Here is a 15,822-nt window from a genome sequence, read left to right as displayed (position 1 = left end):
GGGACCAGTACTGGTCCCATTTAAGCTCCTGCAGCTTTGCAAATGACTTCAGAGGGAGAGAACCCAACCCATTATTTTCAGGAGGCTGCAAGTTAATTAATGACCACAGAACTGGTATAGCTCTTAGTTTTCAAACTGGTTAGGTCCCTGGATAATTACTAACTGTGAATATTAGGATCCCTTGTCAGAAATGAAGGGTAGCAAAACCAACCAGGCCTATGGGGTTTATAGATGCTGCACCAGCAGGAATGCTAAAGCCAGGAGAGTGCATTGTAAAAGTAGATGCTGTCATCATCTCTGGGTGTGCCTTGGCTGTGGTTGGCATGCAGTGAGGCATTGTTAGCTAACATCATCCAGCTAACTCATTCCACATCACTAAGGCTGTCATTTTTTTTGCACCTTCATGTAGCACTTCTGGTGCTGGCCGTGGATGGGGCAGGACACCTAAGGAAAGAAGGACTGATCTGATCCACCTGTTTATTTTCATCTCTCAGTTACGTCTTTTAAAAGATCATTGCTGACATATCTGAGGTAGACAATCACTGGGGGCAGGATGTCCTAAAAATTACCCTTGGAAAGAGGTGGGGAATCAGACCCTAAAAGGCCAAAATCCCATGTTCCAGTGGCATGAGCGATTCCTTGATAGGACACAGCGTGTAGAGGAAGGAGGTGGTAGGTGAGGGGCTGAGTACTCACTGTCATTGGAAGCTGAGTGCCATACACTGACTCGGTATCTCCAAAGCAGGAAAACATCCCAACACCTTTTGTCAGAACTAATTTTGAGAGAAAGCATTCACAAGCATTAATGACCATTAACAAGCTCTGCTTAAAATCCAGCATGCCACAGACCACTGAAGAGTGGGAAGCTGAGCGTTATCACTGCCTCTTCATCTTACTCTCTGACTTTTCTTGTTTTAAGCCTTTCTTAGAAGTTTCATTTAGCAATGCCATTAGTCAAACTACTATTGCTCTTTTTTTTTTGTTTCTCTTTTTGCCAAGTCCATATAGTTCGCCATATGTTTGGTTAAAGTAAAAATCAGATTTACCAAAAGTTTGTAAAATGCCAGCAGCCCCATGATGAGCAAAGTCATACTCTTACAAAGCACTGTTGCAAAAGATGGACGGCAAAACATTTTTAGCAAGGAAACAGATTTCAGTTTCAACTGCCAGGGGTTATTATATCTAACAATAAGTAAAGCTATTAATTTTAAGACTCTGGAAGTGACAATGACAGTGCCTGTCTTTTCAAGCATGACCGTTATCAGCTTTAGACTTTTCTTAAATTTCCTGGCATTATTTCTTCATTTGTGTTGCACGCTGAACGTTTTATAATGGCATTGGAAAACAGTTTAAATGTGATAATTTTTTTAATGAAAATGTAGACTATTGAATATTGCGCGTAAAATATTTTTTTTTTCTGTCTAAAATGTCAATATTTTTAACCTGAAATAAACCTTGTAACAAATTCATGTATTCTGGGCAGTGGAAATTATTTCCGTTAACTCTCTTTTCTGCATATCATCAATTTGCTTTTTACTCATGTTTTTCCTACTGTCGCTGTAAGCTTACTTGTTGTTTTTTCTTTCCTTTTCTTCATGCTGTCGTTTAGAGCCCTACAGAGAGACAAGTATGGGAGTAAAGCTAAACATTGCATATCAAATGTAATTTTTTTTAGTTCACTTTTATTGCATCACATATAGATGATGTAGTTAATAAAGGAAATTAATCTCACAGTTTTGAAATCAAAAGACTATTAACAGACATATGTATATATATGTGTATGCGTGTGTATGTATGTATGTGTATATATATGTATGTGTACATATATATATATATGAAATTAGATGATGCTTTCTTTGTTTATTTCTCATTTTTGTGGCAGCATTTACCCAGCATAGTTTCTCATTTAGTTGTGTATGCTTTTTTTTTTTTTTTTTCCCCAAATTCATGTTTTTATTTGCGAGGTCATGGCATTTTTATACAGCTCGTTTCATTGCAGCCCCCACTCTGTTCTCACCTGCAATGCCTCCCATTTTATTTCTGCACCAAACCCCAGATCTATGCATTGGCAGCAGGAGTGCAGTGCTCAGTGCCTCAATGCATACGTTACTCAACACAACCATCAAACAGACGCTGTTTTACCTGTCACCCATTACATACGGCCCTCCCCCAAAAATTCTCACTTTTCATTTCTCCCCAAGCATCGTGACTCGGTTGGAGAGCTTTCACTGTGAAAATCAACGGCTTTGCTCTATGTCTGTGATGGCTAGTTGATTTTTTGGCATAGCTCCCTCATTTGCTGGGAAACCCAGGATACAGCAGCACCCTCTAAGCCTCAGAAACCTAAAAGGTGACCGACGCATTTGGGGCATTTCACTCAAAAGCAAGAAGAAGCCTTCAGTAGCGCTTTCCAGCCCTTGACATACAGCAACTACTCCATCGCAGATATAGACTGAATCCTGTATTTTCAGAAGGTACACATGCCATGTACTAAGCATGGTATGAGCAACTGTTCATCTGAAATTGTCAGTTTAATGGCTTCTCTGATCCACTGTGCCTTGCTGGGAGTTGCTTGCCAGTTTTTGGCAATGCCTGAAGCCCTTAGCTGAGAGGTCAATAAGTTATTTCATGCATCCCCATGTCTGCTCTCCTTCCAAGGAGACCAGTGATCCTAAAAAAAGAAGGCATGGTGGCTTAACTGCTGGGCCTGATTTTCTTCTCCCTTGCCCACTCATGCTGGCATTGCTCTCAAAGCACTTCCCTGCCATCTCCCGTAGTGCTTTGGGAAAGAGCTGAGCTCCAGCCTTGCCTTGTCAGCATTGAGACACCTGTGGAGATGCAATAGGCAGTAGAAGCGGGGACACTCCGACACCCTCCTACTCCTCTCAGCTTCCCTTGAGCCCACCATACTATGGCAGGGATGGTACTTGCTGTACCCTCTGCTGAACCCACTGCTTTAAATTTGCAGGTGGAATAGGAGCTATTTTTAAAGGCTTCACAAGCCCCTAGAACAGCTGCCTCCAACATCAATTGTATTAGAAAATCCCCACCTGGCCAGTGTGGAGTAAATAATTTTGGTTGTGCCCTTAAGCCAGAGGAGGTAGGGCATTTAGTCTTGTTCCAGAAAATCCTGGGCCAGGAAGCACTTTGTGCCTCCCCCGTGCTACTCCTTGAATCCTGCCATTCAGTCCTTGTGTCTTTACTTTCCCTGACAGCCTACCTAGTGAAAGGGGAGAGCAGACCATTTTTCTTCTAGGAAGGATACACTCCCAAACAAAGTTTTGGAAGTGATTTATCCTGGGCTGCAAATACTTTTCCCTCAGCTGAGAGGAATTTCCCCCTTCTTCCAAAGCTCCTAGAGCCAGGGCAGTTTGGACCAGCCCAGGGTCATGAATTTTTCAGCTCCCCCAAGAATACATAGAGCACAGGAGCTGTAGGAGAATGCTGGCCAGGAGAGGTTATCCTTCCGGCTGGATGTTGCCTCATCAAGTCACACACTTGACAGTGCTTTCCATTTTTTTTTTGGTGGGAAGCCCTTGACCACCAGGTGGTTTAGATGGAGCTGCGCCCTCCCATTTTGGCCGCGACGCTCTCCTTGCTGCCCAACCCCAGCAGCCGCGGCAGCCTAGGAAGGGGGTTTGAGTGTGCACATCCTGCATGAGTGTCCTGTTTGTACAAGTCACCCTCTCTTGTGTAATGTTTTTCAGAGGGGCTTCTGAACAATGCCAGGGATACAAGTGTCACGGATACTCTACCACTGAATGGTAATCACGGCAACAGCTACAGCATCGCCAGCGGCGAGTACCTCAGCAACTGCGTGCAAATCCTTGACCGCGGGTACAACCACACGGAGAACGCCCTCGAGAAAAAGATCCTGAAGGAACTCACCTCCAACTACATCCCTTCCTACCTGAACAACCACGAGCGCTCCAGCGAGCAGAGCCGCAACTTGATGAACAAACTCGTCAACAGCGTGGGCGGCGGGAGCGAGGACGACGCCATCGTGCTGGATGACGCCACCTCCTTCACCCACGAGGAGAGCCTGGGCCTGGAGCTCATCCACGAGGAGTCGGACGCCCCACTGCTGCCTCCCCGGGTGTACTCGGCGGACAACCACCAGCCCCACCTCTACAGTCGGCGTCGCATCCCGCAAGACAACAGCGAGAGCTTTTTCCCTTTGCTGACCAACGAGCACACGGACGACCTGCAGTCGCCCAACAGGGATTCTCTCTACACCAGTATGCCCGCGCTGGCTGGCATGCCCATGACGGAAAGCGTCACCGCCAGCACCCAGACCGACCCTCCACCAGCGAAAAGCGGCGGTGGCGATGCCGACGATGTTTACTACAAAAGCATGCCCAATCTTGGCTCCAGGAACCACGTCCATCAGCTACACACTTACTACCAGCTAGGTCGAGGCAGCAGCGACGGTTTTATAGTCCCACCAAACAAAGAGGGAACCTCCCCGGACGGCAATGCAAAAGGACCCGCTCACTTGGTCACTAGTCTATAGAAGATTCAGCAAAAATTAAGCAAAGAGACAACTTAAAGCCTCTCCGTAACGTTCGGTTTACTGTTCTGAGTTAATCCAAACAGTGGTAATATTGTGTGTACTCCTAAATCTTCATGCTGTTCAAAAGGAAATTCTCAGACTTTTTTTACTGGAATTTTTAGGCCGGCCCGGAGAGGACAGTAACTGCTGTGCCCCCCCTTATCTTCCCATCCTTCTTCCCTCCAGACAGACTTCATTATGTTAATGAAAGAGATAGATAACGGCACACTTCGTGGCCTTCTCAAGTTATGCCGTGTTTGTTTAAACAATCCTTGATGCTGTGTTGCTCTTAATACCGAGGACCTGATTTAAGAGGGAAAAAAAAAAAATAATAAAAGGCCAAAAATGTGCATTTGAAACTAGTAGCGATGACGCATCTAGGTGGGAGCGCTGTGTAAAACAAGCTAGCAAAACTCTTTCTTACCAATCCAGATCACATCATGGGTTATGGTCACTCACAGCTTGGTTTCATTGCAGCGCCCTTTGCTGTGGGAGCAAACAAAACGTAAACAAATTTAATGAGACGGAAGGGAATCCTAGAATCCTGTGCTAAAGGCATATTTTACATTTTGCTGTATTAACGGATGATAAAAACTAATGGCAGAAAAAGAGAAGCGAACAATTTCTATGTAATGTACAGATACTAGCATTGCACATATAGTCTGCTTTCTGTTCCTCCAGAACTTGCGTCCCTGTTAATGTAGTGGAAAAAAAAAATAAGAACTTTTTTCTGTTGTGCTGGTCTTGTAAGTTTGTCTACCAGTAGGAGCAAGGTTTTTCATAACTCTTTCTCTTTTTTTTTTTTAAATTTTGTTTTGCCTCTTCCACTGCTCCTTCCCTCTGTCCCCTTCCCACCCCAGTAAAAAAACTCACTGGGCAAAAAAAAAAATAAAAATTCCCAAACATCACTTTCTAAGGACCATTTTTAGTAACACCATCACCATTTCTTTTCAGCCAAGGCAGTCTTTTAATTTCCTCTCTGTATAACCTTTTTCAGCCGGCATGTTGCCAGCAGACCTTTTGGCAGACTAGAGCAGGGCAAACTTCCTCATTGTCAGTGCACAACCGATCGTGACGATAATCCTGTGAAGCATCTCTGGCGAGTAGCCCCTCATCCAGGCCCTCAAGTCACATCCAGGGGCTGAGAGGGGGCTTTGTAATCCTAGTGGGAGTTCTACAGGAGAACGCCATTTCCCTGGAGGAGCAAAGGGCCTTCTCGGCTCAGTCTGGTCCCTGGTTTAGGCACTTGTACTGCAGTGGTTAAGAAGAGAATAGATTGACGCATAGTGAGCTAAAAAGTACTTTGCAGTGATTTTTAATATAAAAGAAAAAAAAAAAAAAAGTCCTCTGTTCATTACTTTTCCTAACAGGAAATTTATTTATTTGACCGGATTTTTAAGTAACATAGGCTTTCTGGAGGTAAATTAGCAGCACGGAGTATGAATTCTTCTTCTTTTTCTTTTCTTCTTTTTTTTTTTAATTTTTTTTTTTTTTTTTTAATTTATGATCCATTTTGTATGGTCTCAACAGTTGAATGACCTCATTACTAATATTTGTTGTAAAAGTGAAGCTTGTTTGCCAACCAATAAACAACTGATCACGATTTAGAAGATACTGTATGTATGTACTGTACAATTAATCTCTCTTTTTTTGTCGTTGTTGTTCCTCTCTCCATTCATGTCTTCAGTATGAGTCTCCACTCCTTTACGGCATCGGTGAGCAATGCCGAAGAAAGGAGGCCTAAGCTGAGAAATTTAAGCACAAAGGCTATGCAGCTGTGGCTGACTAGAAATATCAGGCTGGTGGTACTTGTTTAGGGGCAAGAGCAACACTGGTTGACATTTGTTGCAGGTGATTCTAGGTCTGTTTTGTGCCTACTGTATAAAGTAGCCAATGACACGCGGATGATTTGAGTATAGTGTTTCACGTGTCTTATCTTTTAATCATTGTAATTATTTTCTTTTCTTAATTTTCTTCTTTTTTCTTTTTTCTTTTTTTTAATTTGGGTTTTCTGAGATTAAAAACTGCTGGTAGCATGTCAAAGAGTAAAACAAGTCCCCGTTAGGCCTTCTCGGTCATTGTTTGCTGTCTCTTTATTTTCTTGCTCCGGGCATACGCCAAGCGCCCTCACCATCCTTGGCCACATCCTTCCCGCCCCACCTCTGCCAGTGGCCCACTGGCACTTTGCTGCTCTCCTCCAGCCTCCCCCTTCACATCCCTTGAGTGCAATCAGGAATACAGAAAGCCACAAAATAGACTGGAAAGCTTGACAGGGAAAATAACCACCTCTGAATATAATCGGTAATTAATTTTCTGTTATTTTTTTGTAAAAACGGCCTGGGCTTAAGGGCTTGGTGTTGCTTCCATCTAAACTCTGCCTATCCAAGTCCTGTCATGCTGGGCAAAAGCCAGAAGACTTGGAGCAGGTGGGTGAGGTGCATGTTAAACAAGGTATTCCCAGTGCTGGAGGAAAAACGCAGCAGCAGCAGCAAATGAGTGGAGCAGTTCCACTCCATCCTGGGGTTGTCCTCACGTGGGGGCAGTGCTGCTTGGTGCTTCTCAGCAGAGTCTTGTTGGGCAAGAGAACCAGGGGTGGTGGGATTTGGTGGTATTCATGGCCTACAGAAGAGTCTGGTTCGGGTCACCTGAGTCCTTCCTGCAGCCACTCTGGCCAAAACATCTTGGGGAAGAAGCTCCATGCAGGACCAAGCACTGATCACAGCAGTGTCTCTTGCTGGGCCTAGGTTTTGGCAAGGGAGCATTTCCTACTGGAATATTGGGGAATCACCTGATTTCACAGCAGAGCAGCCACTAGCCAGCCAGGCTGTGCTCTTTCTCTTGATGCTGCCTCCCTGTTTCATTCTATTTTCCATGCCAGCAGCAAAGGAAGTGGATAGTGCATGGTAGATCCACTCTTGCAGGTACAGCAGGTGATTCACACCTGTGTGGTCACAGCAATCCATGTAGCAGCTGAAGAGAGGCTGCTGAGGCTTTAAATAAATGAGGTACATCTTATTTTGGGGACAGTAAAAACTCTTTTACTGTATTAGACTCAAAAAATAGTTTTTCAGGGGTATGGTGGAATTGAGTTCATGCAGAGGGTGAGATATGCCCTAGCAAATATCATCATGGTAAATTGGGAGGCAGGTGATGAACACGGTGTTTACCAGTTTTTCTGAAACTCTGCAAGAACAAAACCAGTGGTGGATTTGCTGTGGGATGGATAGTTTTGTCCTACTGAAAAATCTTCAACTTATTTTACTTTGAATGGTCATTCTTCCCCAGCCCTTTTACATATTTCAGGTTTATCACTGTGGATGCTGTTTTTCCCCCTCTCCTCCATCCCTTCTCTTTGCCAGCCTACCCATGCCTATTAGCACTTCTATTGCAAAAAAATGCTGTTTATTTTCAAGCTGATTATTTCTGTCCCTGGGCTGTTCTGACATCACAGGATTCACTGTTTGTGATTCTTATGGCTTAGGAAACAGCTGAATCACAAAATAGAGGGAAAATATATATTACTAATTTTATTAAGTATGTTATTAAGCCAAAAATGTTTTAAGACTGTAATATACTGGGGGTGGTTTTATGAAGGGGAGCAGGACACAGATTATTTTTGGCATTTTCTTCCCTTTGAGAACAGATTTTGTTCTGTCAGATAGTTGATTATGGGCATGGTGAAAGTTGGTGCTTGTTGATAAGTAGCTCAGTGTGACTGGCGACAGTGTCCTCGGTGCAGACGGCAGCATGTGAAAATCAACTCACTCTTAAGTCCTCGGTGCCTACAGTGCTCCTGGGGTATGAGGGAGAGCTGCAAAACTTCTAAGGCATTTCTTAATGCTGAGCCAAGGCGAGAATGTGAAAAAAAGCTTGATGAAAATGCAGTAGTGATCATGGTGTTAAATCCATACTCATGCTTGGGGCACATAACTATGTAGGCTGGGTTGAAGGGTATAATCAGCCCTGTACTCGAGGGATCTTTTCTAGAGTTCCATTTAACAAAACAAAACGAAGAAAACCAAACCAGATTTGCCTTACAGGGAGAAGATTAAAGCTTCATCATTCAGCTGCAACAAGCATCCCAGTTTCAGCTGAAAACAGACAAAATAGAGGCAAACAGGTAGTGCTTGATCTGATGAGACCATCAACTACACAGACCATTTTCTGAAACACAGGGCCACCTTTGGGAAGCATGAGCTGCCAGGCATGTTTGGAGTGAGAATTGTTAATATTGATCCACTGGTTAAGTTGTCCCTTCAGAAGGCCTTTCTTGCAGGTGGGAAGAGGGGGAATGGAGAAGTGCAAGGCTCCATGCTTTGCATTTTCCTGAAAATCATCTTAGGATGCTTTACAAGTCATGAATCCCTTTTTTCACTCCTAATTTGTGCAGGACTGGGTTATTTTTCCTGTGTAGTCCCATTGCAGACCACCCCATAAAGAGCTGACACATCAGCTTACTGCTTAAGGACACTTTGACTATAGCAGGCAATTCCCACCCATTTTCTGCAAGAGCCAGAAGAGACTCTAAGATCTCCCTGAAACATGAAGGAGAAATACAAGGCAAAAGGCGTGCCATGTAGGCTGGAGGGCTGCTGGGAATGGCAGGTGTTCATTTTCGGGTACACATGCCTTTAGAGGCGCTGTGTAGGCAATATTGCTTGCCATGGTCCTGTTCATTTCTGCCTGTTGATTCCTTTTAATTCCTTGACATCTGTGGTTGTTTACCAATCTTTTTCCTTCCTCCCTTGCCCCAGGTAGTAAGCAGTGAGATACTTCAGAGGACCAGGGGAAACTGGTGATGGGGGGAGGAATCCTGGGGAATCCTTCTGTGTGTCTGTGTGTGTCCCTGTTGCCTGCATCCCCTTTCCCTGACCAGCTGGCCTCTCTTTCACACCCCCATGTGCCCTTGATCTCACTAGGTTATGAAGAATGTAATACCCTGCAGAATTGCCTCATCAACAGGGATAGAAGGATAGCTCATCTTATTAAAAACCTGTCTCAGGAAAGCCTAAGAGCACAGGCTTGGTCATCTGTCACACCCTGATCTCCTGCTTACCTTTAGAAAGAAAAGTGCTTTATTTTTAGCTATCTGCTGCATTCAGCTACACTCTATGCAAATTTTATTTAATGAATATTTTAGGGTTTAAATAGTCTGGGCTCATGAACATTATATAAATGTCATGTTGTTGCAGGCTCTCTGGTAACAGTGTGGAGGACATCCTGCAGTGTGAAGCTGGAGCCAGATAAAATCTGTGATTAGTGCTCCCAGGGAAGGCAGCCCTGGATTGCTCAGTGGCTGTCCTTGGAGGGGGGGTGTTAGCAGTGCAGTCAGGGGAGGGCCCTGCAGTCCCCCTGGGAGGCAGCAGCACTCCCCTTTCTGGACTCGGGGACGTTTCCTTCAGCACAGGTAGCTGGCTTAGGGCCAGTTTTGCTCTTCCAAAGGCTTTGGCAAGCCCTGGGGATGCATTGATCATACACCAGATCATTTATCGTCCCAGCTCACAAGAGGCAGTCTGTTTAAAGCTGAAATACTGAGACTAGCCAGGATTGCTTGGAAATCTTCCTTTTTCACATCAAAATAGCATTTTACAGGTGCTTACTGTTTATTGTATTCGGTATGCCAGAGAGATGGTGATAGTCTCCTTCAGGAAAATGCCAAGAAAAAAAAAAAAAAAAAACAACAAAAAAAATACCCAAAACAACAAAACATCCTAAGTATTTTCTGCCTTTTCATTTCTTTACCCACCACATATTTTCTTTTCTTATATTTCCACTCCTTAAATACACTGTACACATGTAAAAACCCAAGCTAAAACCTCAATAAATAAAAAATATTGGCATACAGAGCAATTATTATGTGTTGGAAACAAATGCTTGGTATTTTATCAGTGCTGCTTAAAACCCCAAACAGCAACTTTGAAGACATAAACATAGCTGCTGCACAACCTCCTCAGCTGGTGTGGTGGCAATATTTGTACAGATGACCAGATATTTCAGACTTACAATGGACTGCATCTTGTGTTGCAGCTTTGGAAAAATTATTTCCAGCAGAGGGGTGCTTGATGGGTAAATCACGGCAGTAATAAAACTGTTTTCAGCCTGTCTTCTCCTACTTCTCTTGGAGGCATCTGAGAGAGAATTAAATTTGGGTCCCTGTGGCAGGAAACCTCACTCCAGACATGAGCCCTGCAGCCTTTGTGTCCTACCAGCAGCAAAGGCTTCGCCTTTCAATGGGCACAAGTCTGTGGTAGTATCCACTGAAAAATGGCTTTGGAGGATGGACACTGAGAACCAAGCAGTCGACAAACTGGGTGGAGGATGTCTGGGTATTCCATTTGGGAAGCAGAAGCACTGCCCCAGGCATCTCTGAGGACTTGGTTGCACAAAAGCTGGGAGGGAATGAAAATAAAAAGCCCCTAATTTCTGGTAAGGCTTTGTCCTCTGGCTGAAATACTCCAAAAAAGGTTTCTTTGGTGCTTTCTGTAGGCAGCTGGAGAGAAGTGCAAGGTCATGGGGAATTAGAACCGTGTGTGATGGGAGGCATGTTTGAGGCAAGCAAAAGCTTTGCTGTGGCAATCGGGTGCCTGCTCTGGCTAGCCCCTGGTTTCCTCACCTAAAAAATAAAAAAGATAAGTTTTAGTGGTTTTCCACAAAGCAGCCTTTTGGTTTGGGTTTTCTTTGAGAGGGTCCCTTCCTAATAAATAGAAGAGGGTTTCTTGTTCAGTGCAAGCACCTCAGCTCTGCCCTTTGGTCACCTTGCCCTCACTTCCTTGTTTGCTTATTCAGACTTAGAGCTAAAAGGCCCCATTGCTTAAGCTGCTGTTGATATCAGCCAGGAAGAGTGCTACCTATTAAATAGGTGGGATTTTTTATTTTCTTTATTCTTTACACACTGTGCACCCAGGCATTTTGCACTGCTGGCAGTTTGTACTGTAATGCAAAGCAGCCCACTGAGGTAACAGCAGTGGAAATGAAAGGAGAAAATGCATCCCACTGCTTAGGAAAAAAAGAAAAAGAAAAAAAAAAAGAGATGAGCAATAAGGAAATGCTGAAAGTCCCTCCTCCTCAGAAAAACCCCAAAAGTTCAGCCAAAATGTCTAAACTGGAAGATACCTGGAAAGTTGCCAATTCTGCCCCCACCACTTTCCCTTTTTCACCGTAGAGAGCAACACATATTTGGGAGGGTGAGAAACAGAGTGAAACAATTTATGCTTAGAAAGTGGCTCCAGAATGACTCTTGATTCTTCTTAACCTATCTTAAGATTTTCCTGAGATATAAAAAAGCCTGCATGTGGTCACCCCAGAGTGCGTGTGGCTGTGTCCTCCCAACGCGAGCTTGTGAAAGGAGGCGCTTTCCTCCCTGGGGCTGCAGTGATTATAAAGGCAGCTGTAAAGCAGAGCACTCAGGATGTAAAGTGCCCTTCAGATAATGTCTGATATCAAAACAAATCTGTTTACTCTGCAGTGATTTATACTGAATATTTGTTACTAAGGGGCGGGGGGGGGACACAACAGAAAATGCAGTTTGCTCAAACAAGCCCTGTTGTGCTGATACAAACTGGTGGCTGCAGCTCAGTGATGTGCTAAACACAGAGGAGCAGAGGCACCTCAGTGTCACTCTTGTGCAGAGAAGTGGGCAGCAGTGGCCAGTTGCAAACTACTGGCTCATGTGGGACCAAAGCCAGGCAAAACTGTAGCACCAAATTCAGCAAAAAAGGGTGGGAGGAGACTCCCAATGGGATGCTCACCCATAAATACATTCACCTCCCCTGAGCAAGCCTTCCTTTTGTTTGGGGATGGAAATGGTCTTGAAAATAGCCGGTGCAGGGTCCTGCTCCGGGGATTTACCTGCTCTCCCCTTGTTTTTCACAGAGGGCGGAAGGACACCCAAGCAGGAGCCGGTCTTCAGGCGAGTCACCATGGAGGACAGTGTCATCTAGCGCCGGCCAGCCCGTGCCAGTGCACCACCTCAGCTCCTCTGTGCCTCAGCTCACCCGTCCCTCTCTTGGGATCGCACAACAGGAGAGGCTGGAGGAACTGGCCTCGCCCAAACCCTCAGCAAACCCTTGCATCCCCAAGGAGAGAACGGCCCGGCAGAGATCCCCTCTGCCCTGTGCATGGCAGCACCCTGGGAAGCGCCCTTGCCGTGTGCTCGCTCATCTCTTTTTTGAAGATGAGCAGAACAGGTGAAAATTGTCTTCTGTAATAAGAAATTAGTTTCACCTGCTCCAAACATTGACTTTGCAACTCGGTAACACTTAAAAGATGGCTGAGTGTGTCTAATCCACCATCCCGAGCCTCTCTCCATGCTCTCAAGCTGGGCTGTATAAAGGGGAACCTGCCAGATCCAGGTTGCTGCTGTAAATACAGACCTGTCAGTGCGAAGAGCCAACAAGGGAAGGACCAGAGGGACAGAGAAGTAGTCCTTACACCAGAAGAAGCTGAACATGCCAGCAGAGTACGGTCAAGAGAAGCTGTTGCTTGTAAACAGGGACCAGCGCATGTGTCCAGCAGCAGCTCCACTTGGCCAAAGCTTCTTGGGTGAAAGCTGCTCTGATTTTATTGTCTTGTGTAAATAGAAATATTTTTTTGAGAAAAAAAATGAGCCTTAGTATCTTGAAGATAGCGTTTCTCAATCAGCCCAGCTGGGGATGGATACATGGGAGCCCACGGGGTCTGCCTGCTGGAGGCCAAGCTGTGCCGTCGCCGCAGGTGCAGCAGGCACCTGAAGGAGGATGGAACTGTCCAGCAGAGGACTCGGCAGACATTTCTCCCTAGACCCTGGAAACAGGGTGAACTCACTGGTCCCATGGTCTCCGCTGGTGTAAATACTCAGCTACAGCCCACAGAGGACTTGGACTGCTCAGTGCAGTTGTGGGACAGGGGAGGGTGGGATGGGCAGAAATCATCAGAGGGATGCAAACCCCATCAGCGTGGTGATCCCCAGGCTTTTAGCATTAGTGAAAAAAAAAAGAAAAGGAAAAAAACAAACCCTGAAGGCTTATTAATGGTGTTGGGCCAACTGTTTGGCTGGGTAAATGGAGGCATGCCTAGGCATGTTCTGTGTTCATGTCAGCCAGTGCCTGTCTGTGCAGTTCTCTGTCTGTGCAAACGCGTGTGTGGTTCGGGGGCTGCTGCAGGTCCTGTGTCCGTGTAGCTGTGTCCGTGAGAGAGGAGAGAAAATGGATGTGTGTGTTGTACTGCCCTTTACGTGCCCAAACACATCCGAGGAGTCATCAGTGACGCTGCTAGGTCCAGCTTTAGTAGTGCGGAGTAGTGTCCACACCTCTGCAGGGAATGAGGCTGGGCAGGCAGGGGGATGGTGTTAGCTGAGTGAGAGCTGATAAATCTGTGCTCTGCATTGAGTTGTCATCCTCTCTGCCACCCTGCCGTGGCACAGCAGTGCTCATCTGCAAACACCACCAGCACAACAGGGCTGCACTCCAGCACGGGCACTGGCAGGATAGCACCTCCTGGAATTTGGACGGGAGCTTTGGGGTTTCCCTTTCATCCTTCATCACCCAAAGCTTACTTATGCCTTATTTACTCTGAGTCCAACTGTTCGGATTCACGCAGTGCAGGGAAATTAGGAAAAGAGAATGAAATTAGAAATTGAAAGTAGAAAAAAAAGCCCATACATGAGTAGAAAACAAGTATTTTTGAAATTTATCCCCAATAACTTTCTCTGGACACGGAAGTCTCTTTTCAGCTTGGCATTTTGCAGGAATGCAGTGCCAAGGTCAAGTGTCTTCCCCATGAAGAAGCCAGATAGCAGAAACAACTTGCACTATTTAGCACAGCATCGGGGCCAAAGCCCCTTTACCTTTGCAAGGAATGGGCAGTGGGCAGGCAATCAACAGAAATTGGAAGCTGCCTCAGATTCCTGAGGGGTGTGGGCATCTAGGGTGGTAATTTGCTTGCAGTGGTCCAAGGTGAGCTGCAGGGATAATCTTTTCCACTTGAATACTTGAATACCTCCTGTCATCCAGCTGTGTGTGTTCCCATTAACACCTAACAACTGCCAGTGCCAAGTGATTTATATATTTATCAGGCCATTTATTTATGTATTAAACCAGTGCATGGGAGGCACTGTGCTTTCATCTGCCACATGTGGACACCTCTTCCTTTGCCCGCTTCTCCAGCCTTGTGTAATGCCCCCAGGCAAGGTGAGTGTCATCTTGGAGAGGCTGTGGTTTCCTCCCCAGTGATGGCTGGTAGCCTTTTTTCCAGGGAGAAAAACAGTGAAAGACGAGCAACACACCCTGACTTTGTCCTGGAAATGTGCTGAAAGTCAGCCAGTGTATTAAGCAAAATAAATAACTCCAAAATGTTTGAAAGTTCATGATCTTTCACAGACATGAGGAGACCATTCTTGTGGTTTCTAGGGCCCCAATGGGCAATGCTAAATCCTGAACCCAAGGCTTCTTAACTCTGGGGAGATTCGAGGTACAGCATGGGGAAAATATAGGGGCAGTAATTACAGGAAGGAAGATACTCCCTGGTTTTACTAGATTGCAGAAAAGCAGAACTCCCCTGGGTTAGGTTGAGTCGTGGGGTTTTTTTTTTCATTGCAGCACTCACTGTTAGTTCCTCTCCCCAGACAATCCCATCATCCCATACCTTAAGCCCTTGCCTTTATGTCCAGAAGAGTTATTCTTGGAGGCGTTTACAACAACCTTCAATGTTTCTCTCTCTCTCCAGCCCTAAAGAGGCTGACACCCCACAACTGACAGTTGTAAAGATGAGCCAGACCAACCCCAAGTCCTAATAAAAATGATGAATCCCATCCACTGCATCCATATCGATGGCACACAGGTCACACATGGAGATGAGCAGTGAGGAGGGGGAGGCAGATAATCACTGAAAATTGTGTGTGGGAGGTGCTGTTACCAAACCCACCCGTCAGAGTTTTGATTTAATCCAGCCCTGAGTCAATACCGATTGACATTTCACTTGCTTTCCATATCGTAACTGGACTTCCTTACTCCTCAGGCATGGAATGAATCTTAATACATTGTAATTACTGTACTCCTGGTGGTGAACCGGTATGAAAAGCTATCACAAAAAGCATTAATAAAATGTACATTATGAAAAAGAACTCGGCATTGTCTGAAATTAATAATGCACCAGATTTTTTCTCATCCACGCCTGCTCATTACAGGCCTGCCCTTCAGTTTTCTATTAAAATGACTTATTCAAACTACTTGTATAGCTGTGTTCAGCGTGAAGTTATCTGCTGTAGGTTTGCATCCCAGTTAGATGTACCGCAT

At 45.2% G+C, this 15,822-nt stretch overlaps 1 protein-coding gene and 1 long non-coding RNA gene across 51 annotated transcripts in view; one reads left to right on the top strand and one right to left on the bottom strand.

The window, feature by feature from the left end:
- ADGRL3 (adhesion G protein-coupled receptor L3) overlaps positions 1-13,543 on the top strand; it is a 487,487-nt gene extending 473,944 nt beyond the window's left edge. For 42 of the 50 annotated variants that reach the window (XM_086888929.1, XM_086888924.1, XM_086888917.1 and 39 more), the window contains one exon: positions 3,708-5,447. In XM_086888929.1, coding sequence (XP_086745055.1) covers positions 3,708-4,513 — 806 coding nt within the window. In that variant the 3' untranslated portion in view covers positions 4,514-5,447. Of the gene's footprint in view, positions 1-1,609; positions 1,662-3,707; positions 5,448-12,424 lie in introns of those variants that run through there. The other 8 variants (XM_086888931.1, XM_086888935.1, XM_086888932.1 and 5 more) reach the window with 3 other exon arrangements.
- Positions 7,319-12,716, bottom strand: LOC111928803 (uncharacterized). The gene is made up of 2 exons (XR_002864320.2): positions 12,401-12,716; positions 7,319-11,165 (listed from the first exon to the last, which is right to left on the bottom strand). It is a non-coding gene; the product is annotated as an uncharacterized LOC111928803 (long non-coding RNA).
- Positions 13,544-15,822: the final 2,279 nt, after the last annotated feature.

This window comes from Cyanistes caeruleus, chromosome 5 (assembly GCF_971803275.1).
Source record: "Cyanistes caeruleus chromosome 5, bCyaCae1.hap1.1, whole genome shotgun sequence".
NCBI lineage: Eukaryota > Metazoa > Chordata > Aves > Passeriformes > Paridae > Cyanistes > Cyanistes caeruleus.
This window is presented reverse-complemented; position numbering and strand designations above follow the sequence as displayed.